Genomic DNA, 27,936 nt, shown 5'->3' on the forward strand with positions numbered 1-27,936 from the left:
TCAAGTTCAATTTTTCATTCTTATTGACAGTTTATTGCCATCATGTTGTCTGCAGGTAGAGCCTGAGATTGGTTCCTGATACAACAAAAACAACAGACACAACAACTCAACACAGACAGTAAAAACATGTGAGGGGCTCTGAGCCAATAGGAGGAGGGTTAGACCATGATGTCACCAGGTCCATGTCTGTGTTCTGGAGTCCTGAAGTGACACTATTATGTGATGTCACAGATTCTGAGGCTGTGATTGGTGCAGAAGTGCAGCGGAATGGGTGGGGCTATTTGAGTGAGGGGAGTTCTAGAAAGTTCTGGAATTCTGTTGAGTTGCCCCTCCCAGGCCCCTCCTCCTCTTTAATTCACCAAAATAACAAAAACTAAACAGACGATTACAAGAAAAACAATCAAATCAGCTTAATGAAGTAAAACAAACTTTAGATTATGATTCTAAGTGAACCCAGAAAAACCCAGACACACACACACTCACACAGACAAACAGCACATACATATACACTCAGGTGGTTGCATTAGGGTAAAGAATCTCCCTTTAGCAGTATCCAAAAGATCCCATTATTAATGACAAATACCTTTATAATAATCACTAATAAAAATTGTGATGATGATGTGATGACATCAAAAAGCAAAGGTTGAACATGTAGGCAGGGTTACAATACTCAGGAAAAGAACTAGAAAATGAATACACAAAATAAAAAGAAAATAGCCAATCAGAGGCTGAAGCTGGAAAAACAAAAATAAAAAAAAAATCTTAAAACCCAAGATCAAAAAGGAAACATCGTTTACCATCAAGCCTGGTGGTGGCAGCAGGTAATCGGGATTGTCTCGTGATTGGTTGGTTCCTAAGACAGCAGAGCAAAACAAGGCAGATCCAATCATTCTGCCGATGCCATGCTCCTCAGGCCAATCACAATCACTTCCTATGTTTTGTCATCATCACGGAGGCAACTCCCTCCCTGACTGGCTGTGCGGCCAGACGGAGCACTTCCACTTGTTGGTTTGGACCTTCTTCTTTTTTTGTTTTTTTTAAAGGTCACTCGTCTTCTCCCATCATGCCTTGCTCTATGTGGGCCCAGTTTAGGCAGTACTGCTAATACTCAGCTCCTACTAACCGTAAACATGTCACCATTCAGAGGCAGGGTAAACACATCGAGGTTGCGTTCAGGTGGACGCAGAAAATAGGGAATTTGGAGCAGATCAGTTGTTAATACAACTCTATATATCAGAGGTGTTGAAAATAGCCTTTAACGTAACATTAAATGCAACCTTTACTGATACAAAAGGAAACAAGTCCCAATTTCCCCCTTCCTGGCATCTTGTGAATGCCTCTCTTTTTGTCACAACTGATGTGGACATAAAGTACTAGTGTCAGCTCCTCCCAGGAGGAATATCACACAGAACAAGTTGTAGTGTCTGTTGCTACAAAAAAAAAGCCTATTTTATCTCATCAAGTGTCTCTATAATTTCCTTGTTATCTTCTTATCCACCACTGAGTCACGTTACATTTCCCACAGTGCCTTACTTCCACATTCCTACATTCGTCTAATCCGTCATGTCCCCTACATCTCCCATTTTTGTCCAATAGGTCAATAGGTTTGTACATCTCCCACGAGGCATCACGTTAGGTAACACTTACTACATTTCCCACAACTGCCAGAGACAGTGAACTCACCATGAGTACGTTTCATATGTCGCAGCCTGTTTTAGAATAGATTCATCTTCTTAAAAAAAAATAATAAAACAAGTCAGGATACACTTCAAATATACACACAACACTTTAAAAAGATTCCACATGCGCGTCTGTCTCAACATTAACACAACAACCACAAAAGCTCCTTTTCCATCACCTTGAATCAGATAAGGAGTTTCTCTTTCTTTCAGTACTAACATCTTGACCCTCCATAGATCCATTTATACAGCAGTGTGTCTGTCAGCTCTCTGCAGTAGGTGGCACAGGAAAGCTTTCTTTGGTTTGCAGCACTTGGGGACGCAGCATACAAATCAAATGGGAGAGGTGGTAAATACAAGCTTTAGCAGAAAGGTTCTCCTTCAGATGGAAAATATGACTTTTGCTCAATAAGTATTACTGTGGGTTGTTTTAATGAAAGGTAATAAAACTTGCTTTAAAAGGATACTAAATCCACCTTTATAGATTAGTAAATTGCATGCAGAGTTAATGTATTAAATGCAAGAAATGCTACAAATTAAATCCAAAAAATAGAACCCAAATTACGTTCTAGGTTATCGGCTGATACTGCTGTCTGTGGTGATTGTAACACAACATTATAGCATCAGTTTGAGCTATAATTCTACACAGCAGTATTTATTTGCCTTTTTCCACACACAGTACGAACTTCTGTCCTCAAGACCAAGTTGTACTGTATTGTCTGTTGCTAGCTCCCAATTGTGGCATAACACAGGAAACTGGAAGTATGAATAAGCGGCATCGAAATTAAATTGGTTAACCAGACTTTAGTGTTACTTCATTGAAACTGTGCAAACTGTAATTCCCATGCTGCCTTGGCTACGTTAAGCTAAGCTAATACTTTCACTTGCACCAAACTTCAACACACAAACTTAGCCTGAAATGCTAAATAGTCATCCATTGCTCCCCGCTCAGGCTAACTGACTGCTATCACAAGGTAAACAGGAGACACTTGGGCTTGTTAGGCTCCTACAGCTACAAGAGATCAGCTACACAACCTATTGGAGTACAAACACCCATCAGGCTTAGAATGAAACCAATGTACATTATATTTTTATTAAAAACAGCTTCAACAGAAGACTGCTAACAGGAGCAAACACTTTAACGGCTGATCGAGACCAGAGAAAATCAATAAAACTAAATCATTGTATAATAAACTGTGATCCTGTTTGACAGCCTAACATGACAAAAAAAAGATCCTAAAACCGTGTTGCTATAGCACCAGCCAACTCTTGCTAACATTAGGCTAGAAGGAAGCCACACACACAAAACACAGCAGGATTCAGGATAAAGGATGTGTGTGATGTTAGTGATTGACAGGCTGACTTAGTATAGTAAAAGTGCTGAAACACAAACACATACACACACTCACACAGACACACACTCGCAGCCTATTCTCTAATGCATCAGGACAGCCCTTTGTCCTGCAGCCAATCAGAGACCTTCCTGCTGTCAGGTCAGAGGTCAGATGGGGGTCTCCTTGTTATTGTTGTTTTTGAGGTCCGGTGCGCTGAACTGCCGTCTCATTCTCGGTGGTGTGGTGAAGCCCCACCCCACCAGGAGTGGCCCCGCTCCTAACAGCATGTCAGGAGGAGGAGGTGGTGGCCCTGAGCGCGGCAGGCTGTGGTAGTTGGGGTGAGAGCCTGGCTGGAATGGTGCATTGTGGGGGTTGTAATAGGGATGGTGATTGTAGTGATGGTGCTGGTGTTGATTAAAATAGAAGCCTCCATCTCTGTCTCTGTCCCTCCCTCCTCCACCTCTCCCTAGTCCTCTGTCCCCACCTTGCCCTGGTGATACCCCCCTCCTGTGTCTCGGTCGACCCTGGTGACCGCTTCCTCCACTCCCACCTCCATTATGTGGGTCGATGTCATAGTTACTGTTGCCATAAGTGGAGCTGTCCAGAGAGTTACGACGGTAGCGGTGCTGGTGATTTTGGTTGTTTCCTTGGTGATGGTAGTTGAAGCCACTTTGGTTGCCTTGGTTACGATGTTGCCAAGCACGCTGAGGGCTAGGAGTTCGCATACGAGGGGGAGGAGGCTGGAAAGGGAGGGGCAAGAGAGCAGGAGAGTGACACAGAGGAGGAGGAGGTGAGGGAGAACTTTTACTCTCCAGTCCTCTTCCTCCTTCCCCTTCCTCCATTGGCTCTCCCCCATCTCCCCCTTCTCCTTCCCCCAGACCAAGAGCTTGCAGGGCAGCGCTAGCTGGTCCCCATGACAAACGGTGAGCAGGATTACTCTTGAAGGGGAACTTGAGCTTGCACTCCTGGGGAGGGATAAAGCGGCCGGTCCCTGGGAGATGAACGGGGACAATGGGTGTGTTCTGACCTGCAGGAGATACAGAGATTCTGCCCATTAGTATATCAGTGTTCCAAGCCTGATACATACAGTATCAATTTAAGGTCCCATAATCAGACCCGACACCACATCCAGCTTTAGTTTCAGATAGTTCCAGATTATTCAAGTTTCAAGGTTTTGTCCTCCCACTGACCTTGGTTTTGGTTCTGACCTCGAAGTTTCTTGGTGATGTTCTGCTGCTGCAGGTTTAGGATTCGCTGCTGTTCCTGTTTCAGCCAGCGGAGGCGCCCTCTCCTGAACACTGGGTCCTCCTCCATTAGTCGCTGAACTCTGACCTCTGGCACATCAGGGCCGTCACCGACCCAACTTTCGTCTCTCTGAGGAGAACCGCCTCCTTCGCCATTCACATCCTCGTCCTAGAAACGGGGAAAACAGAGACGAGTCAAACTGCTGCTGCTGATGGAGTGAGAATCAAGTGATGGAGCAGGACATGTCAGCGTACCTGGACAGGTATGATGCTCTCCATCTTGATCATTCTGTCTCTCAGAGCTTTGATCTCCTCATCCTTCATGTTGTTCTGCAACTTAACCTCCTGGAGGAGTCAGACAATTTAAGAACTTCATATTAGATCAGTTTTACTTTGGTAATTGAGGCTGTAAAAAATGTAGGTGTGTCCTTCTGAATGTGTAATTGTGCAGAATTTCATTTTTCTAGTATGACTCACCTCCAAAATATCAGTCAGTTTATCGATGTGAGCCTTCAGGTCGTACACTTTTCCTTTCCCTCCTCCTTCTCCCATCTCTCCGCCTCCTACTCCTCCCCCTCCCTCCTCTGCAGGCGGGCTCTTCTCCTCTCCGATGCCCACAGTGTCACAGACGTCCTGGGCCACGGCCCTCCAGCTCTCCCTCTCATTGGAGTCCTTCTTAGCGTACATGCGGCACAGCTCCTTCATCTTTACGATGGATAGCGCTTCAATCTCCTGTCGGGAGTGACGGAAATCTCCCAGAGCCACCTGAGGGGGATGTCACACACAGAGGAGCACATTTAAAAACTAAATCTGTACCATTGCACCAAACGATTATTTCAGCATTCTATATTTTTTCACCGAAAAACAGATCTGAATTAAAACTAAATCACAAATAGTCATTTCAACATTTAATTCTTCTGTTTATACGTGGTTTGATCATTCATGTTTCCGACCTCGTAGCAGATCTCTTTGACGGCCTGCATTCGGAGATCTTCAGTGGTGACCCGTTTGGGGTCTTTGCTGATCCTCCTCCTTTGAGGGATCTGATAGACTCTGAGAGGCTCTCTCCTCTTCCCACTGCTGGGCAGACCACAGCGCTTCACTATAGACTGCACCTGGAGACATAGACACATGAGGCACAGACAGGTGAGACATCGACAAGCAGGTATCGGACAACTAAACCACTTCAAATAAATATCCAACTGTAGTTTAGGCGAGCAATACTGTGATTGCAATTTCCAGTCAAAACAATTTTTTTGGATGGAACTGTACCTTTTTTTAATGGAAATCTAGATTAAACCACAGGGAGAAACTGTGAGATGTGGGAGGTAAAAGGAAACTGGTTCATGCAAGTGTTGCTAATAGTACAGGGACGTAGTCAATGTACTGCAGATTTGACCATTCACCAACACCACAATAGATACAATTCAAGGCAGATTAATAAAATCACAGACTGAAATTTACAACAACATTCAATTTCAGTCCACACAATGACTCAATGCAACTTTTATTTTGCATGGATGTCATTACTTGATCTGTGCATCAGAAATAAATGTCTAATAATGGGTTTGCAACACAGAAGATGCTCCTTCTAGCTCCAACGCCTGCCTGAGAATCACGTTTATTTTCAGTATCAAATCAATTCACTTTTTATATTTTTATAATTGTCTGTACATACATGAGTAGACTTCAAACAGGAGCTGCTAGCAGCTAATATACCGACTTTTAAAGATGCAAATTAGGAAAATTACACGAAGGCTAAAAGTAAAATCTTTAACTGATCAATCAAGAATCGATCTCTCCCATCCAGCCTCCCTAATCTGCTGTTTTCTGAGAGAAAAACCTCTGATCTACACTGAGCACAAAACCGTGTGTGTACCTTATTAGCAGGTAGTTTCTCTCTCAGTGAAGAGATCAACCTCCAGCTCTCCTCACAGGAGCGTTTGTCTGAGTCGTCACCGCTGTCACTGTCTGCATACTGAACACCAACATATATACAGACTCAACATTGGAGATTCACTGTTAGCTAACAGATGAGCTGATACACACTTGAGAAAAACCTACCAGTCTGTGTTGCTCCAGCAGCAGATCAGCCTCCTCCTTCTCTTTGCGGTACTGAGTCTCCATGTCCTGCAGTCTGTAACACACCAAACAGCCAATTAACCTATACATTACCCAGTTGGCCATTGCTTATGAACACATGTCTAAAAATCATCATTGGTCAGGAAGCAGGACCTTCACCTAAAGTTCACTTCGCAGTCACCAAAATAACTCAACCTATTTGAATTTCTCTGTGAAACTTTCTACTTGCCTGTGTCCTCTGTTCTTTAGCACTGCAGTAAACAATCACAAATGATATACAGTCAGGTCTATATGTGTGAATGTCATCACAAGTACTGGATAAACTGTTTAGGAATTGCAATAATTTTTATTTCTGCACCGCCCTTTTAATGTCATTGGTATTTGGAGAATTCCTTGGACAATCCCTATATTTATGTTATATTATGAGTTTAAGGTTTTGTCATCTGCTCTTTGTTTTTTGTTTTTTTACCTCTTCTCCATCTCCAGTTTGATGTCGATGCCTTGTTTCTCTAGCAGTTCTTTCTGGGCGTAGTTCCAGTCCTCTGGCTCCCCCTGCTGCTCGGCCGTTGTGTTGCGCTCCCTCTCCAACCTGGCCTGCTCTGGGTGGTTGAACCGGAATACATGGTTCTTCCCCATCACGATGCGGTTACCTAGCAACAGACATGGGCAGGGTCTGATGCTACAGACACATAATCGTACAGTGCACCCAAGCACCAACTACATTTGATGTAAACAATCACAGTAGTAGTTTAGTTTTGTAATCTTGATAACAGTTCTAAGAATTTGTAGTTTTGAAAAGAGAAAATTACAAAATCACGTTCAAATCTGCATGTTACTTCTAAACGGCATAGTAAATAATAGATCGTCCAATTATTATGGTCAAGTAAAGATTGAAAAATTTCTTGGCATAAAAATATTAATGTTGCCAAAATTAAAGTACTGTATGTGTATAGTACGTATCTTCCTCTTATATTGCCAGGAACTTTAGATGATTTGTCAACTATCAGATCAGACTCTGAGCTGTCAACATTGCCTGTATTGGAGCAGACTGAGCTTACTGTGTAATTGTTCATGTTGTTTTTTATGTTGTTGTATATATCCACTTGGGTCAGTTTGATTAATTCAATTCTAACTACACCTTTCAAGAGGACCTCTTTTTGTTTTAAAAAATAAAAGTAAAAGAAAATGTTTCCAACTTAAAGTCTTTAAAAACAGGATTGTAATGGCCAGTCCTTTTCTCAGATCAGTGCAATTGGGAACAGGGGAGGTTGGACTGTGGCAGCAGCTGTTAAGCTCTAGTAATTATACTGACTATACTGTGACAAAATCTGGTGGAAAATGTTCAGATTGTGCAACACTCCACCATCAAGCCCACAATAACCTTCTCTCCCATAATGTTGAACATGTGTTGGTGGTGTAAATATCATTAGTTTAAACACCTCTGGGAGCCGGTACCTTGTTTGAGGATGACAGCTTCAGTGATCTGCTTCCCGTTAACGTACGTCTCAGCTCCAACCAACGGCTCCAGGGTCACCACGACTGAAAAGGAATAAGAAAATAAGTTTATTTAACTTAAAACAAAACTTAAATATCTGTACACTCAGAGTAAAAAACAGAGTACTGGGAGATGGGGAGGGGGGCACAGGAAACATGGGTGTGAATGTGAAGGTGACGTTGCTATGGTAATGACTAACAGTGACTGTTCAATGGTACCTGACAGATTTCCTGGCAGCTTTTACAGAGAGAGAGAAGCAAAGAGTCACTCGCTGAACACACACACACACACACAGTTTCTTCTCCCATCTGATTTAACATCTGTGTTTTACAATACTCATAACATTGTGTAATAAAAAAGTGTCTTGAACTGAGGCATTATTAAATGTTTTGATAATTTCCTGAAATTATTTATCTCTAAAAAGTTATAAAAGATTAAATACATGTAGCTGCAGCTGTGTCCGTTTGACCACAAGAGGGCAGTGTAACACATTTAAAAGATTACATAGACCCAAAATTTTAAGAGGAGAACCATCATGATCCTGGCTTCACTAGCAGATCAAGTGTCAGTCTCTTTAGAACTGACAGAACAAGTGTGTTATTGTAAAATTTGTGAGTTAAAAAAGTTCCTCCTCCAGCAGGTGTTATCACAAAGATTAATAACATATAAAGTGGATGTAGTATAAAGTTCATTTTTTTGACTTTTGTACTCTTTCAGAAACTGAAAGAAAAGTGTGAAGACAACAAAACAAAAGGTTCTTGTGTAAACACAGACAGGCAGACAGACAGACAGATGTGTTCATGTCTCACCTTCTCCCTGCTCATTGGTCTCACTGACAAACACACAGTGAATCTCTTTTATGAAGTGTCCAGACAGTTTAATGTCCACATCCTGCTGTCCCACCCTGGGACACACGAGAGAGACACATCATTTAATACTCTATTCTGATTACAAGTGACTAACTTTTAACATTTACTCTAAGTACTGTACTTAAAGAGTATTTCCACTTTAAGATATAATGTACTTTTTACTCCACTACATTCATGTGACAACTTTAGTTACACGTTTCTTTATTTTCCATTCACTGCATATGATCAGTTTATTAAATGTGATATATTACTATAAATAAAGTTTACCTCAGGATGGAAACCTAACAGAGTTTTGTAATGCTTGAAATCAATTTTAAAGGCTTTGTTTTATTATTTTCTGGTTTTCATATAAATTAACTTTATAAGAAGCTGTTCTGCAAAATGACTATATGTATTTTAAATACATATTTGTACTTCATGTTTAATTATGTTTGCACATCCTGTTCTTTGGCAAACTATTTATGCAAAAGACCACATGACTGTCAGTAAATTTCAAGCCATTTGCTTGTAACAATGACTTTGTGTTGTGTTGCTTGTCAAAGATCTGAAGACTTCTACATCGAACATAAAAAAAATGGTCCTCACCTGGTGAATCCTTCTTTGATGTAGTAGAGGAGACACTCTGACATCAGAGGGTCTTCGTTCAGGTTGACCAGGTGAGGTGTCTGCAACATAACAAGAGACAGGGTGAGTCCACACATCAAATAACAGCTGCAATAACACAAGAGTGAACCCATAATCATAGTTAATGTCAGTGATCCATGACAATTAGCATCATCATAGGATTGAAGGAGTGATGTGTTTAGATCTGTTTAGTTCAGATTCAGTCTTTTTTATCTGATGCATTTAATTCAGCAGAGCTCAGATTATGATAGCAACTTATCAGAGAGAAAGTTAGCACATTTACTACTACACTTACTGTAACAAAGCTACCATTTAAGCTAGTAATGACCAGATAAGGTCATGATAGCATGTGGCTGTCACCAGCAAACATACAACAGGACATTTAACTGTGTCAGTAACATAGAAGACAGATAGAAACTCACTCCTTTAGGGGAGAAGACGCCCAGCGTTCCTCCATCTTCTTTAATGGACACACCCATTTCAGCCAGTATGGCCTCTCTGGGCGAGAAACGCAGAGAGAAAGATGGAGTTTAGTATCATTTTTGGTTTTAGTGTTCAGAATGGAAATAAGAATAATAAAAAAAAACAAAAAACAAAAAAAAACATGTTCGACATGGACACAAATTATTCCACGGTAGTCAGCCTTACCTGGATTATTACTTTGTAATAATCTGTCTGTAATCACTGCTAACTTTGTAGCATTAAGGCTACAAAGTTAGCAGTGAGACTAAACATCATATAAACTACACAGGCGTTTGCAGTTTTTGTCGTAGTGAAAATAGATCCAGATAGAATTTTTGTCAATACCATAACATGAGCTGAATAGGTGTATGAGCGTTAGATCATAACTGTGAGCAATGGTGGATTTACAGTGATAGTAGTTCTTTTTTAAAATGATAGAGACTCCTAACCTGAATGATTTTTATCCGCTTGGCTTAAATGAGATGACAGATAACAGCTTCTATGGTAACTGCCTTAGGTCATGACAGTTGTGTAAACTGACAGTAATTGTTACAGCCTGGGAATGTTGTGACACAGGATGGTTCGCTGACTTATGACTTAATAATAATAATGACGCATAATAATAACCTTGCATGAAGGTGATGCTGGTCCACTGTATTAAATGTTCAAGTGTTTTAGAAAAAAACAAAATATAATAAATCTGGAAATTGTCCCCAAGCTCATAACAGAGTTGAGATTTATTTTCTGATTTTATGCCACTTTACCCAGACTGAAAGCTAAAAAGCAACAAATGAAGCTAAACAATACAAAAACAACTGTAGCTACAAACCAACATATAGAACTAGGTCCTAAAAATGTTAGTTTTGCAAGCAGACGTAAAACAATCTACTTCCATATAACTACAACAGTTCAGACTGAAGCTAAACATCTGTTCCAGAAAAAAAAAAAATCATGTTACCTCTCTAAACGAATAGATTCAGTCTTTCTAAGTTTCTCTTCCCACGTCTCATTTAGTTCAGCGATAATCTTCTCAGTTTCCTACAACACACACACACACACACACACACACACACAAAGTCATGTTAATCCTGTTTTTAAAGACCACCTCCAACATGCACGCTGGTGATTTGAATTAGAAATATTTTGTTAAACTGTCCCCATCAGAAGCAGCTGAAGTCTATATGAGCAGCTGTGATTACTGTTGCCTAAAATGCCTGATTTCATAACAGCATTTCAGAAATAAAACTGTCTTACATGTTGCAATTTTTGATGTCTGAAATAGTAACTTTATTTCTACTTTATGCCAAGATTTTGTAATAGGAGATGATAACAGAAAGCTGAATATAATTATATGTGCATCCCATCTATGATTCAGATTTCACTGAGTTACGACTCCATGAACGATTTCAATATTTGATGAAAATTGCAGGAAAATATCTGCTTCAAGGTCCAGACCAGTGCTAGTCTCCAGGCAGAAACATCAAACTCTAACCTACCAGCAGTCTCTCAGCTGCTTCCTCTTTACTGATATTCTCTGTGGCCCCCTCCTCTCCCTCCTCAATCAGGTTATTAGAGTCTGCAGGTACGTCACTGGCAGACGGCTCAGCCTGTCCGCCTGCAGGTCAATAAATACATATATTTAGTATGGATAATCGGGAAATATACGAGCAGATTGTTTTTAAGGTTTAAACAAGATTCAGCCGGAGGAAAAGTAAAGGAAAGTAAATGGACATTAATGATAGCAGTGAACAGAATAAATGAAATAATAATAGATGCAGCTATAGTGCATTAGTATTTACTGGGTGTCCCCAATAACTAAAATGCAAACTGCTACCAGATTTGTTTACCTCGGAAATAGCATCAGCATGCATCAAGCATGAAGTACTCAATAAAACACACAACAACAATCACCTGGTGGATCTGATGCATTCTTAACCGGAACACCATTAGCTGCAAGTGCCAGCTGCATTGGGGAGGGGGGCACACCTGCAACACCACTGAGGCCATTGTTGTTGTTGACTTAAAGAGACACAGGGAGAGAGAGTAAAACAGAGTCAGATATCATGTTTTAACAAGTAGGAATCTCTGTTATGCTAGTTATGTCAAGAACAGCGTGTGTACACACACACACACACGAGCGCGCGAACGAACACACAGCTGCTGTTGTCTGTAAATACACACCTCTAAACATACCGCACATAGACAAGGCATACATAACATGCTCAAATCAAACACACCCCACATCAAATACAGTTTATAACGGTATTAGTATTTACATGAGCTGTATTCAGTGTATTTATATGTATGTACATGTTAAATAATAATTAAGCATGGAGTCATGTTGTGTGTAAAAGTATGCAAATAAAGTATATTTATTGTGTAATGTTTTCAGTGTTTTCAGGTATCATGTACAATATTAATTATGTTTATACATTGGTGTATGTAATATAATGTGTGTATATACCAGTATATTGTCTGTATAGCCCTATTACTGTATGTATATACTATTGGTATATACACTATACTGTATATACAGTGTGTACGTAATCTACGCATGCGACTTGGACTTGTATTAGTTTGGTTTTCCTGCCCCACCCTGCTGATTGCTCCCTCCCTGCCTACATATACACACACACCTGATTTCAGTTACAAGTCTCAGTACACAAATGCCTTCCCTTCCAGTCTTTGCCAGATCCTTGTCAGCTCCTGCCTTTGCACCATAAACGTTACTCTCATTACATGCTCTAGTGAGTTGGTCTTGGCCTAAGAGTTTCTATGTTTGTTTATTCCCTCTTCTGGTTATGGTTTCGTGTTTATCTGTATTCTTTAACCCCCTTGTTTTCCTTGTTATGTTCCTATTTAGTTCTCTATTTCACCCTGCCTTGATCATACTTAGCTTCTCTGGTTCACTTAGTCCTGCTCATGTCTAACTCTTCTAGTATCCATATATAGTATATGCTCATGTTTAGTTTCCTTAGTTCACTTAATCTTGCACACTTTTAGTTTTTCCCAAGCCACTTCACATTTAGTTATTTGCACCTTGGTTTTGTCCTCCTGTCTGGAGGGATTCTCCGTTTGGCCATGTTTACTGTTTTGTTAACAGTTCAATTAATTACACTTCCTGCCTTAATGTTTTGAACTTGGGGCCACTTTTTATTCCACTTTTACACAAACACTAACATTACTAAAATAATCTGTATAATAACATGTGGATACACCAGTACACTGTAAAGAGTAACATATAGAAGTATTTATTTTTTTATTGTGGTTCCATACAATTGCTTTTTAAGTATGCTCAACCTGCTACAATGTGATGTGTGTATATGAGTAAAATTAAAAAAGTGTGTGTGTGTGTGTTGAATATAGTTTAGTGTGTACACTGCTGTACTGTACAAAATGTGTGTATACCAGCGTTGTCCAGCAGCACCTGCAGGCCCTGGGAAAACAGCAGGTTTCTCAGTCGCTCTACTTCAGCCTTTAACTCTCTGATCAGTTTGGCGTTCGGATCTTCATTGATCACAGCATTACAACGAATCTGTTTGGCACGGTCAGCGTATCTGGACCAATAACAGACAGAGTTAGATTAGATTAACAGGATTTATCTCAGCCTCGCAACAGATCTTTTGGCTGGTTACACAATAAAATTATGCAAAGCCTGATTGATAACACAACATCAAAAGCTGACCTCAGAGTGCTCAGTGTTTCTTCATAGTTGATGTCAGCAGGACTTAGAGCAGCAATCATGGCTGTCCGAGAGTTTCCTCCTGAAGCACATATGAAAACTTTAATGTTATCACTTTCTCTTTCTTCTTAATCACTATTGATGTTATTGATAAATGATCTAGAATTACAGTATAGTTTGTGCTGCTACTAGGTCTGACAGTACACAGGTACTTGTAGTTTTTCCATTACTAATACTTAGAATAGAAGGTAGTACCATTCTATCTACTCCTAGTTGTGATGCTACTACTCCCAGTATTAGTTTTGACAACAGCATTTGCACAGTTGGTGTATTCGTAGTACTATCAGTCTTACTGATGTCTTTAGTCCTTCTCTTTGTTATGTCAACTGTAGTACTGGACCTGGTGTTGTGGTATTTTTAATATTAGTATTACATTTAAACCATTGTGTGACTCACCTCTCTACTGTAAGTAGGAGGGGCACTGGAACTGAACTGAGTCATTATTTATTCTATCATCACCGTTCAATCACTAATGGCACTGCATAATACTGTTGTTTATTGTAAACCTCTCTTCATGCCAAATAGAGCAGTTGGGATGGCAAAGCAAGTTTCCCTCCAGGAGTTTATTTCAATGCAAATAGTTCTGTTTATGGCCCAAATAGTACCTGTATGTATTTGTACTCACCCAGGTTTTCCTTCAGTAGCCAGGTGAGAACAGAGTCTCTGTAGGGAATAAAATCACTTTTCCTCTTCTTACTGCTCTGCTGTAGGTGAAGAAGAAGAACAGCCATTACTTAATGTAATGTGAAAAAAATTATCTACATTTCAGGGTCAGTGTGTGTGTTAACCTACCATTTCTGCCAAAGCTGATATCACTTTCCCTAATGTGGTCAGAGATTTGTTAATGTTGGCTCCTTCCTGTTAACACAAGTACAACAAATTAACAGTAAACAAACTGTGACACTAGATTTATCAAAAGTGCAACAAATGATAAAAAATATGGATAAACACTGAGTGATAAGTAACCGGGGAAACTCTGACCTTGAGCCTGGTGCCCTTTGCCCCCGATGAGTCTGCTCGCTCGCTCCCAGCCAGGTCGACCAGGCTGATCTTACTGACCTGAAGAGAAAATTAAAATCGTTCAACAGTCAGATAAATGCCTCCTCACTGTCACAATGATGAACCCATGTGTGTCCTCACAGGAGCAAAAACAAACACACACCTTCTCAGTGTCCAGGCTGGTCATCTGGTCTCGTCGTTTTTGGGTGAAGACGATGGTGAAGACAGCATGTGACCTAGACGACGTCTCATTCATGTTTGTGGCTGCAACCGTCCTGTGATCAATAACCAACAAGAAATAATTGATCACTGATAATGCAGAATGTCTCATTTATGTAGAGTGTGCATATTTCTTTAAAGATTCTAAATGGACTATCTTTGAGTTTCTTCCTGTTGATTTGACAAAACAAGGCATTTGAAGAGGGGACTGATAATGAAAGCAATCAATAGCCCTATACATTTTTGCACATTGTTAAACAATATCAAGTGCAAACATTTAGCAACAGTGCAAGCACACATTTCCATCCAAAATTCAAGCTGTGAAAATATTATGGTGCAGTTTAATGGCGACCATGCACAGGAGGATGGAGAAAGACTGACCGAGCTTTGTTGCCAGCATCCATCAGGTCTCGAATGTCAGGGAATCCAGTCACAGCCAGTTTGGACAGGTCCTCCACGTATGGCCCCAGGATGGGATGCTCTCGGACGCGAAGAGTCCCCTGCGACTTTGGGTTTAATAGATCTCGAACCCGCTCACAATATATTTCCATGTATGACACCTGGAGGTGGGGACATCAGCCATTCAGCCAATAGAGATTTACAGAATTAATCTGCTTTAACCAAAAAGATGAGAGTGAGTTTACCTCCACAGAGTAGGTCACGTCAGGATCGTTGTTTTCTCCTGTTCTCTGAAACAATTCCTCACACAGCTGAAGACGCAGAGAGATAGAGGATCAACATAAGAGTGTGTTAATAGCTCTGCACCAACGTGTTTCAGATCCTGTTGTGGCCTTTTCTTCCTGGAGCTTGAATTTCACTACCTGTTAGTGCAGCTCTTCTCCACAGCTCATAAAAAATAGGCATCAGACTGCTAAATATGCTTCTTTGGGTCTAAATGACTTTGATTTGGACCCATTACATTTTCTTAAATATCAAGTTTTTAAAAGTGGAAACAAAGGTTAGTTAGACCTTAAATAGTAAAGAATGCAGCTCGTGCTTACTTTAATATTTTAGTCTCATCAGCTTGTCATAACTATGCAACAAGAGATACAGTGGCTCAACTAATGAGTTTAATAGTGGACAAGTTTTACATTGTAGTATCAACATGGATGTTTAATTCGGTCTCTTGTTTGTTTCTGTCTATACTTGAAGTTCTGCAATTTGACTCCATTTCCTTTTTTTAAACAATGAACATAAACATTTTTGCCAGTTTTTTTAACCTGTATACAAAAAATCTTTCAATGTCCTTTGTTATTATGGTAGGTTTTTTGCAACTAATCATTGCAGGGGCCAGCAGAGTGTGTCACCTGTGGTATGATCCCTTCCTGTCCAGGCTCCTGTTTGCCCATCATGGTGTAACTCTTTCCTCCACCAGTTTGTCCATATGCAAAAATACACACATTATATCCTAGAAAAAAACAGCAATAATAATTTCAGTTACTGTTTATAATTTTCAAACTGACAAAACTAATAAACAAACTGACCGTTAACTATCCACCAAAATCAGTTTCAAAATGTACAATCTTTGAACAACAAAAGGGGATATGAAGCTTCTGAGTCAAATTCTAAAAGGATTTTAACAAGATCCAGGTGTGCTGAGAGAAAAAAACGTACAGGAAATTTCCTTCAAAAAATGTTTTTTGTAGAATGTGAATTTCAGAAAATGAAAACCAACTGATGGCTGATTCTGGGTAATAACGCTATCATCACTGTTGTTCTTATTATTAGCAAATTATTATTATTATTATTATATAATTATTATTAGCACATGCAGCATTAGCATTACAAACATGATCATAACTGTTGTGAGCTGTGCAACCATTGACTTAGCATCATTATCATTATCAGTGACATTATCTCTGTTAGGCTCCACACTGAAATCACTCATCAGCAGCATCAGTGTTATTAGCCTCATCATTTTATATCTGTGGCATCAGTATAAGCAGTAACATCATCACCCTATTTATCATTGTTCTTGAAGGGTATTGTGCTGTTTAGCACAGTGTTGCGATATTGTGACAGGTTTCAAAGGTGAAGTAGTTGCACTCGATCACTAAGGAGCAGCAATAATCAGATTGTTTTACCTTCGAAGGCATGCAGCAGCATCTCCTCACCAATGTCCTTATAAACCTGTCTCTGAGATGCAAAGCTGGGGTCATCGGCCTGCAGGAACACAAATATACAGCTTAGCTTAAAGTGTATGTGTTATTATGAATCTTTCATGTTTGTGTGATAGGTGTGTGTGATCACCGTTGTGTGGGACCAGTATGAGTAGTCAAAAGTGAAGTTCTTGTATCCATCTTTGGGCTGTTTGGGGTTGGAGATACCTGGAGGAAGCGAGAGAAAAATAATGAAAGAAATTATCCAGTGCATTGCAGACATGGTAATAAGTGTTGTGGCAGAATTGAAGCTGTGGAAGTGGAGGCTGATTGGTGCCCATTGCTTGGTGATGACATGAGTCTCCACATACTTTTGAATAAATAGCGTGCAAGTCTGAATCTAACAGTGAAATGTGCGCATGACCACTCCAACACCCACTGGAAATATGTATCAAAATATGTCCATCATTAACAAGTTCCATGTAAAAATATCTGTGTAAATGTGTGTGTGTTAAGACTGCTGCTAAAACAATCCTGCTCTGGAACGTCTATTAATAAGTGTGTGTGTGTGTGTGTGTGTGTGTGTTTGTGTGTGGGTGTGTGTATCTGTGTGTGTTTAAATAGCAGGTTAAGAAGTCATATGACAGGCATTCAAGGATTGCTGAAGCTATGCAAACCTTTAATGCAGTAAAACTCGGCTGAGCAAAAGTCTGAAAGCACACTTACAATCAATCAATCAATCATTTTATTGATTCTCTTTCTGTGTGACACAAAGATCAGATTCTGTGCGTGTTTTGTCTTACAGGTGGTGTTTCCCTGCATCTGGATCACACACTTGGCATTGCATCCGAGCTCTCGGGAGTTGAACGGGCGGACCCGCACTGCCACTTTGACTGATGCACCCGCCATCACATCCACCCACTCCACCTGAAACAGCAAACAGCAGGGGGAAAAAAAGTCACTTTTGAGTCAGCAATCTTTTAACAATATGCTTTTATTTTTAAATACAGGTCAGATCTAATCTCAAGTATATGTCAGAGGTTACAAACAGCAGCATAAAATGTATAATAAGGACAAATGTTGTGGGTTAATTTGTTTTTTATAGTTGGAAAAATTCAACTCAGAGTTTTATATTTTATTGTATTTATTATAATTTTGTTTTCCAGTTTACTGTCAATAACCTGCACTTTTGCATGTCAACAGCTCCAGATCTGTTTTAAATCAGCTCTGTCAAATCATCAGCAACTGAACCTGGATCATTACACAGAGAGCAGAACCCTGAAGCTCACTTTGCCTTCTCTTTTTTATTTCTTTTTCTCTTTCCATCCCTCAAACCAATTTCCTCCTCCTCCTTTTTTTCCAGTACTCCTCCCTTCATTTTATAAGCTTTACAAGTTTCTCATTCCCGCTCTTTTTCACTCTTCTCCTCCTCTTTTTTCCACCACTGCATTTTCCTCTCATCCTCAACTTTTCCTTCCTTCCTTCCTTCGTGTTTCATTTGTCCTTTCTTTTTAACCTTTCCCTTTCTTTGTCTTGCCTCTTATTTTCAGTCTTCCATTTCTTTCTAAATCTTTCCTTCTTTTTCCTTCCTTCTTCCATCTTTTCATTGGATTCCTTTCTCATTCCCCTTCCTCTCTCCCAAACTTAATTATGTTTCAATCTTTGTCTTGTTTTGTTCCACCTTTTTTTCCTACCTTTTTTTCTACTCAAACTCATCTTTGACATTTGAGTCTCTCACTTTTTCCCCTATTCATTACTGTTCCTGACCACTCCTCATCTTCTTTCCTTCGCTCTTTTCCTCTCCTTCTTTCATGTTTCCACCCCCCCCCCCCCTTACATTCTTATTTTCTGTTATGTGTTTCCTCATCGCTATGGAAGCTGCACAGCTGTCTCCTTTTCACCTCTTTCTTCCAATCTTGTCCCAGTGTCTCTGTCTTTCTTTTTTTTTTGTTTGTTAATGCCTATTCTCTCCCTTTTCCCCCTCCTCTTTTCTTTCCTTTATCTGGTGTCTTTCTCTGTCAGTCTTTGTCGAGTGCCCACACCTGAGGCCTTTAAACACACACTGGTATGACCGCAGTCTCGTTCTCGTGGGAAAACACCTTGTCAGATAGAGTTACACTGTGTGTGTGTGTGTCTTTGTGTCACTCTGTGGGCACATTTTTTTGGGTCCATCCCTGTGAGAACATTTGGTTCTGTACTCAAAACTTCAAAAAGGTATTTAGTGATGGTTAGGTTTAAGTTAGTGGCTTAGGGAAAGCATGTTGGTGAGTGCCCTCACAACTACAGAAAAAGAACCTGTGTGTGACTTCTATTGCTGATGTTGTGGGGAATTGATGGTAATATAATGTGGGGACAAGTATGATGTATCATGATGATGATGAAACATTCTTGCCGTGACTTGGTTGACAGATATGACCGACATTATTAATGCAATAACTGTGTTTTCCGTGTTGACAACAGAACAGTGGTCCCTGTAAACTCCTGGACAACTTGGCTCTGGAGAATTTTTGTAACACCTGAAATCACTGTACATAAACTGTGCCAAGTTTCTCTGGTCAAAACTGTAGTTTCTCGGAAGCTCCCAGGTCTCCTGGGAGGGTTCCCACAGTGGAAACGCCCGGATAAAGGCACCAGAGTCACACCAACAATGAATGTATTCTGCTATTGTGTGTGTTCTAAAGCCTGATATATCTAATTCCTCTGACATTGAACTACACACAATCCAAAAAATATTACTGTTACTGCCACAAATACTCACTAGAGACCAAATGTGCATATAGTCTTCTACACCTGCATCATTTTTTCCTGTTTATTTGATTAAGAACACCGGTGAGCAGCTGTTTTAGAAAATTACAGAGCCTTTACAAAAAAAAAAGACATTTTTGTTTATAATGTAAATCTACTTTACTACTCAGGATTTCCAGTATACGTGAGTCTGCACCATACACACACACTTCCTCTGCAGTCTTGCTGAGATTTGTTTGGTTCGACACGCCCAGGATGCTCATGCAAAAACAAACAAATGTACATTGTAGAGTAGTGCATACACTAACGACAGTCGCAGGACTGTGGCACACAGGTGTTTCTCAGTCTTACAGTAGAAAGGACTCATTATTCAGCTGTTATTTCATATCTTTAAGTCATGTTTTTTTACAATGTGAGTCACACTTTCAATGCTTTAACCCTGTTCTTTAGTCCACCAATTTAATTCAGACTGAAATATCCTCACAATTGTTGACATTTAGATCAGGCACTTATCTTCCTCAGTTAATGTTTTTAAGCAATGGAATAAAATATTTAAGTACCACCAGGTAGTGTCTCTCACACACACACACACGACTAAGGAGTGAAAACCGCAGGACACAGGATCTCACTCCTCTGAAATGAATACATCAGTAGGGCTTCGCTGGTTCTACGTTGTATCCAGTTCCTGGTCTACAAAGCACCTTGACAGATCAAGCTCCGATGCCAACAAATCTTTTATGCAAATGTTGAGCACATGAAGGTAATGTTAGCCGCTTCTTCTTTCTAGTGGGCTTGGCTGTAGTTTCCTTTAACTTTGTCATGGCTGCAGTAAACCTTTAGTCACAATCTTTTTTTAAACAGAATCACGAGCACTGCTATTTGTATCAAACAGCTTGTAAAAGAAGTTAGTTCTCAGCTGCTATGTCAGTGAGTCACAACAATCAACAATCAATAATATTAATCTATTGCTACTCAGGTTGGTGCTACAAGTTTTAAACATTATATCAGATGCTACATTAGTGCAAATTATAATATTATAACTTCCATTAAAACCTTTAGCCTAACAACACGTAATCACATACAATTATTAATCTGAATGCTTGACTCTGAGCTAGTTACAACCTTCAAATAATAAAAGCTTTACTGGTTTGATACTGGACTCTGATTCAGTAAAATGCTGCAAAAACCTGAAAACTGATATTTTTGAATGTTTTAGCTTCACAGCACAAACACACAAACCCCTGAACACAGCAAAAGAGTGTGTGTTTACTCTGTCAGCACAGCTTCCAGTCAGGATAACAGCAAACACACACAGTCAAGATGGAGGACACAGATACTGGATTGTACTCTAATCTTATTGTGTGTGTTTGTGCGCATGTGTGTGTGTGTGTGTCTAGGTGAGCGAGCAGCCTGCATACCACAGACCATGGGCAGAAATGCTGACATCACATCACAGGCATCCCAAAACACACACACACACACACACACACACACACACACTCTGAGTGTTTCTGGTTCAGCAGGCCCGGCTTGTTGTAAAGCTGCTGTTAGACAAACTAACCAGCTGTTTAAACACACTATTACCACACAAACATAGAGGCAACAAAGAGAGGAAAGTTTTTGCAGCTCCAGAAGGAAGGAATCTGCTTTATTGCGGCTCTCAGCCTTTATCTCCCAGCTTAACAAGCGACATCGGAGAGAGACAGAAATTACACAACAATCCTCACAGATCGACTAAACGGTCTGCTGATACAGAACAATGTACAAATACAACACATTCAGGAGCAGAAAAGATTCAGGTACAGCCAAATAAGTTGGCATCTAAAGCATTTTACCTCATCTGACTCCACTTGTCAAGTATGAATCCTTTAAATTCCTTTATTGCATCTATTCACATTAAGCTTTAAACAACAACAAAAGAAGCCTACATCATCATCCGGTAAAATCCTCTGAACTTCAGAAACAATTCATGTGAATTCGACCTTTGCCCATAACTACTAGGTAATGTTTAAATATCTATAGATAAGTAAACATTACCTGGTAAAATCAATCCACAACATGGCGTCTCAAACAAAGTGAGTTCAAGTGGGCAAGAGCTGTGTTAAGTAACTAAAGTGCCTATAATTGATATGTGTATAATGGCAAACAGGACAGTGTGTTTGGTAGTGATTAGCCTACAGCTCTTTTCAGCTTTACAGAGCTTATTTTTCAGCCACAGCAGGAAGCAGCTGTTTTCAGAGATTAAGTACTACATTTCAATTTCACAGGTGATGATGTGTCAGTTTGGTTTTCAATTAATGCTCTTTAATTCTGTAAATGATCAGAAAGTGGTATAAATATTTGCAAAATACAAAGATACATCACCAAACTGATAACATTCAAAAAACTAACATTACTTACTATTACACAAGACAAATAGAAGCAGCAAATGCTGTCTGTTAAGAAACTAGATCTGCAGGAATCATTTGTAACAATACTTCTTGTTTGTAGTTTTGTCCACCACCTAATGAAGAAATTCTTTCAGCTTTAATGTTAGTGTTGTGTTCCCAACTTGTTCCTACTGCCTCAATTATAAAAGAAATAAAGCAATGTAAATAAATTAAATAGCCCAGTATTTTTTTAACTTACAACTTACTTCAACCTGAAGACGCGCTGAAAAGCAGAAGATATAAAATACTGATAAAATATGTAAGCTGATGAGGCCTTGTGTATGTTTGGGTTTTAAGATGCTGAATCATGTTATCTCATTGTCTTCAGTCAAGCAGCGGACCCTCCTCCCTCTCCCCTCACTTCCTGTCACCTCCCCATTGTTTGATTTTAAAAAAGTGCAACAATGCTTAACAAGATGATTGAAAAACAGAATTTACAAGCTACTTGATCCACATACTGGAGCTTGATGCAAAACTGAGTCAGTAAAAACAATCTGAGTCCTGTTGTCTTCACCTCTTGGGTCACCGTTACAGCTATGCTGAAATAGCTGATTGCAGTTCCTCCAGACAGTGAACCATTGGCTGTAGAGACAGCTATGTATCACTGGATGACACTTACACTAAAGAAAACATAAAAAGCCAATAACTCGTAGGCAAGTTCTGCAGGTACAGGGAGCAACTTTTCTCCTCTGATTTCTAAGTAGATATCTGGACTTTCAAATCATGATGAACATCAGAATTAACGCTATCCCCAAGAAGTGTGTCTGTCTGTGAGTTCAAATTTTACAAAGCTACGACTCAATCAGCAATCAAGGTTTGAGTGTTTTAAAGTATCTTGAGCTCCTCCATGAGCTTTACAGTATGTCTAAACTGCTGCAGCTCTAACGCTGACTATATTTTCCCAACACCTGCATGCACCAGCATGTCCTTCTTGCCTCCCACAGTATCTTTACCTTTGCTCTGGTCATCTGTCACTATTTTCTGATATTTTGTTATTGATTAACAAAATCACGATTTAAAAAAAATAATAAAGAAGAATAAATGATATTTAAAACTAAACTAAACCTCACTCATCTGGTTTTCTTTGGTATTTCTTCCTCACGTCCGAACCCACTAGAGCTTATCAGTTCTTATTGATAGATCACTGATCAAGGGTGAATACATCTGATCACTCTCTGATGTGATTACAGTCATGTGAATACACTCCAGCAGAGACACAGACAAGACTTATTTCCCATGTGCAGGCCTCTCTGGAGGAATGTGATAATGAATGGTCTTCATACCACACACACACACACACACACACACACACACACACACACACACACACACACACACACACACACACACACACACACACACAGCTAAAGATAGCCATCAGCTCGACCCGACGCCCAGTTTGTAAAGAACATTTTACACTCTGACTCTCTAACAGGGTTTGACTTGAGCTGACAAACGAATGACTCTATGCCCTGTGCACATGACAGTGACCACCTGCTGCCTTCACATGCAGTGGGAAAGGCTGACACTATATCTAGTGATGGATCTCGATAACGCTTTATCTAATCCATATCCTTCCAAATCCCATGTCTTACCCGATATATCAGTAGTTAGTTTGAGGTGGAAAGATAACAAAAGATAAAAGTTTAAAAATCACTCAAATACTCTTGGGATTTAAGGCCCAATGCAAGATGTGCCTGAGACTGACAATATTAAATGACTGTATGGACATTTTGCTAAGCTGAAGGCTTTTCTCACTGCTGCTGTTTTGACTGGTTTTTGTTGCATTTGTTCCTCACACTGCTGCACTTCAGCTGCAAAAGCTATAGAAAATAAAGTAAAAACACAGTGATTCTCCTTTATCAACTCATAAATATCGAAGTAAAGATTCCTCTAAAATCAACTAAAATTAAACTAAACTAAACGAATCAACTACCAGATTAAAATTTCTAATGTTTTGCTGCACAATACACCCATTATTACATGAAAGAAAATATCCATATTCCGATTAATTGCAATTCTCTTTGGAAAAAGCCGATACTGATTCATAAACTCTAGAGATGGATCTTCTCTGTGTCTGTTTTCAGTAACATTAAATGTGTTACATCTGAATCTTATGTGTACGCAGTTACTTACAGTAACGTATAGTATGCAGTTCATCTTGGGCTGCATGGTGTGTAATATGTCTCTTTTCTGGGAAGCTAGTTATTACAAAGTGCGCAAAAACTTTATTGAGTTTAAAAGGTATGTATTAGTCGTCTTAAGTCACGACAGTATTGTAAACTGTCAGATGTTTGCAATAAAATTCAAGTATGTGTGGATTAAACTTTATTTAGTCTGCCCCTGTTGGGGAGCTAACGATAGCTAATGAGCTAACAGCTGTCTGCATACATCAGTGCCTCTTCAACACAAACACTGTAGAGGAACTAACGTTAGTGACAGACGTTTCTGTCCGGCCTGTACTCAAAGTGTTCAATAGGTAGTTCGTTGGAGCACCTGCTGCTGAAAGTCCATGTGTGGAGTAGCAGTTATTTACATACATGTTTACATTATTCTCGCTCCACTGTTTTCGATGGGTAGACCCAAAAATGTAGTATTGTAATGTCATTTGCACTTGCTAATGAAAATAAATCCCAGAAAATGATAAACAAATAAAAAAACTGTTTAGTCAGTTGTGTGAATTATACACAATTTTATATTGAACAAACTTGATGCTAACTTAACTTGCAATATTGGTATTTATGTGGAAGTGTCCCTGGGCCAGACACTAAATCCCCAATGGCCCATCCCCATCCCCAGAAATGCAGCACCGGTCCAAAGCCCAGATAGCAATTGGGGGAGTTGTGTCAGGAAGGGCATCTGGAGTAAAAACTGTGCCAAATCAATATGCGGATAAATGGATAAACAGGATAAGCCGATAGGACAAAAATAAATAAAATAAAAAATCGTGTAAGTAAATCATGAATTAAATCAAATGGAATCTAAATTAATCAATTCTGGACTGTGTGAATCAAAACTCGGAGATCAGTGCCAATATCCAGCCCTAAAGTCAAACTCAAGCAGGAGTGAAAAAAAAACAACTCTTGAACAAACACACCAAACTGCTGTGGAAACACTGTCTGATTTGAGCTTATTACACTAAGTTACCAGTCTATTAGGTACAAATAGCTAAAATGAAACAGCCTCCTCTACAGCCCTGCAATCTGTCCTTCTTCATGTTTGTTTTTTGTTTTAAAGAGGAGGCAGAACAAGAGAATGTTCACTGTCACATAAATAGTTTTATAAAATGCACACATAGTCTGCGCTAAATGCTACAGCTGGATGCTAACTCAGGCTCCCAGTTAAGAACCAGAGTGCTCCCGTGTGGAACTGCTGCCCAGACTTTGTTCCGTACAGGACATTTCACATTCTTCACCTAGAGAAAAACACTGAAGCCTGTCATTATGAAGGACAAGATTCTGTCTTGTGTCTCGACTTTGTGCTGTTGCTTAATAACATCAGAACAGAATCCAAACAACATGCAGCTAAAAATACACAAGACTCACACACTCAGATAACTGAGATGGCTGCTAAGAGCTGCTTTAGCCACTCGAGCTAACGTCAGAGACATGAAGAGTGCAAAGAAATGAGTTTCTTCATCGCTGCTGATGGAAATGTTGCCTCTTGATGTTGCTCTGACTCAATCTGCCAAACACTATATAGTCACTAAACATTACAGAGCACACAAAACTACATGATAATAAGTAAATTCAACTTGTATTAGTATGCTGGGTGGAATATTATATAGTCAGTGCTGCAAAAGTTCCTGTAAATGTTTCACGTAATGCAAACGATTTACCATCCGTATTCAGTTCTACAGTATAATAGCTATACTGTAATAAAACTATTGGGTGAAGGAAAATGTTGATTCTAAATATTAGATTTTCTCTGCTTCCTCTTGTCTAAAGTTTTGTTTTTTTGTTGTTATGTTTTATTTCACTGAACACTAAATATTTTGGGGATTTGATCTGTAGGTTTGACAATAACAGAACTTTTTAATCGTCATTCTGGGCTCTGGGAATTTGTTAAGGGTCCATTAAAGTCATTGATTGATTATACACAATAAAATTAATTGCTGCAGCTCTCATTGATTGAGTAACAAAACATATAAAAATTTAGATGATTAGTACACTGAGGGAATTAAATCCAATTAAATGTAATTAAACACCAATGACGTGAGTGTATTACATAGTTACATATAAAGTCTATATCATATTGTACTATGGAATGATATATTATACAGTATACATTATATATTATTTTGCATTTTGCAAATAAAATAAAAGATGCTGATAAAATGTAATTCCTTCTAGATAAAGTATCAGTTTTAGAACTCAATGTGATACAATTAGTTACATTCACTCAAGTATTGTTTTTATGTAAACGTTTGAGGCATTTTCTACTTTTATAGTACTTATACTTAGTAGTACTTTACTTAGTATAGTACTTTTTTAGTCTGACACCTGTACCTGGATAGTTTTTACTGAACTACATTTACCTGACAGCTGTCACACTTTCAGATTACTATTACATTAGTCTGAAAATTGGTAATTGTGTTGGTACTTGTACTTAGGTACTTTGTACATTTTACATACATTTTGTATGAAAACAGTTCATTGCTGTGAGGTCATTGTTGTGTTTTAGTACTTTTACTTAGTACTTTCTTCCGCCCATGATTTAATCATGAGCCAACAAATGACCTGTATTGCCACTACAGGAAGCAGAGCATGCTAATACTGAATGTTAAACAAAAAGTATATATCATATCATTGATATGGAACATATCAAAACACAAATCTCAACTGTTTATAACAATGTATCATAACTTTACTTTTTGTCAAGAACTGGAGGCAGAGTTGGCTGAAGTAGCGGAAAGGAAAGATTCAGGTACTTGCCAAAAAAAGTACTCTACAACAAGTAGGAGTATCATTCTGAGTCATTTACTGAGCTGATGTACTAAGTAACTGCTCTGAATTGTACATCAAGTACCAAAACAAAAGTATTCTGATACATGAGTTTACCGGGGGGAGGGGGGCTCACCTCTACCGGACCGGAGGAAACTTAGTCTCGTGGAAGCCACGCGCTGCTCCGTTTACTCCGTCCCCATTTGTCCGGTCATTAAGCGGAACAACAAGCAAACAAACGACGGGGAGCCGGGCGGAGACTTCAGCCGGTGACACCGCCGTGGTCCTGGTCCTGGTCCGGGCCTGTCGGTACCGGGAAACACACACACACATACACACAGTTAGGTGGGGGGCGCTGCTGTGACACACACACTTTGACCGTAAAGAAAAGTTGAAACAGTCACTAACGTTTGACTTCTCCGCTGAACCGACTTTTCTGGGGACCGACGTCACCGTCCAGTAAACCGAGTCACCGGGGAAACGGAAAAAAGTGAAACTAAGTGGAGGAAAGTCAAGGCCCGCTGCTGCCTGGCTCGCTGGGCGGTGAATCACGGCAGGTCCGGCCGCTAGCTTGTCGCTGAAACTCGTTAACAATCCGGTTTAGTCCGCGTGTTCCGCGGCTGTTCGTGGGGGGGGCGGTTTACCGGTAAACCGAGAAGTTTTGATGAAAAGTGGAGTTTTAAAATGAAGGAAAAGGAAAGAGAAGGGGGGGGAGAGAGAGAGGCTGGCCGGTGGCCTGGCCGCGCGGCGGGTGTGTGCGTGTGAGTGCGGGCGCGTCCCCGCGACGGAGTAGCTCTGGATCCGGGATGAGAGCCAGCCAGTCAGACGTCAGCCGCGGGGCTCGGGCCACTCCGCCCCTCCCTGCCCGGCTCCCAACTCCGGTCCCTCCTCCGGAGGGGGTCACCGCCGCAGAGCTGGGACAGACAGAGGACTCACTCCGACTCGTTTTTACAACACCAGCAACCACGAGG

At 39.9% G+C, this 27,936-nt stretch overlaps 1 protein-coding gene across 1 annotated transcript; it reads right to left on the reverse strand.

Moving 5' to 3' along the window:
* Window positions 1–5: 5 nt before the first annotated feature.
* On the reverse strand, window positions 6–27,935 carry LOC137137956 (kinesin-like protein KIF1C). The gene is made up of 29 exons (XM_067524800.1): window positions 27,374–27,935; window positions 27,102–27,268; window positions 17,652–17,775; window positions 17,000–17,076; window positions 16,834–16,912; window positions 16,057–16,157; window positions 15,394–15,459; window positions 15,131–15,309; window positions 14,694–14,805; window positions 14,513–14,590; window positions 14,324–14,389; window positions 14,157–14,235; window positions 13,475–13,553; window positions 13,198–13,346; window positions 11,701–11,808; window positions 11,286–11,404; window positions 10,748–10,827; window positions 9,750–9,825; window positions 9,289–9,368; window positions 8,644–8,738; window positions 7,795–7,878; window positions 6,809–6,989; window positions 6,322–6,394; window positions 6,137–6,235; window positions 5,211–5,372; window positions 4,735–5,022; window positions 4,513–4,602; window positions 4,204–4,426; window positions 6–4,040 (listed from the first exon to the last, which is right to left on the reverse strand). Exons 3-29 carry the CDS (start codon window positions 17,755–17,757, stop codon window positions 3,181–3,183), a joined length of 3,789 nt encoding a protein of 1,262 aa, XP_067380901.1. The 5' UTR covers window positions 17,758–17,775; window positions 27,102–27,268; window positions 27,374–27,935; the 3' UTR covers window positions 6–3,180.
* Between the last annotated feature and the right edge of the window lies 1 nt (window position 27,936).

Source organism: Channa argus, chromosome 12, assembly GCF_033026475.1.
Source record: "Channa argus isolate prfri chromosome 12, Channa argus male v1.0, whole genome shotgun sequence".
NCBI classification, from domain to species: Eukaryota; Metazoa; Chordata; class Actinopteri; order Anabantiformes; family Channidae; genus Channa; species Channa argus.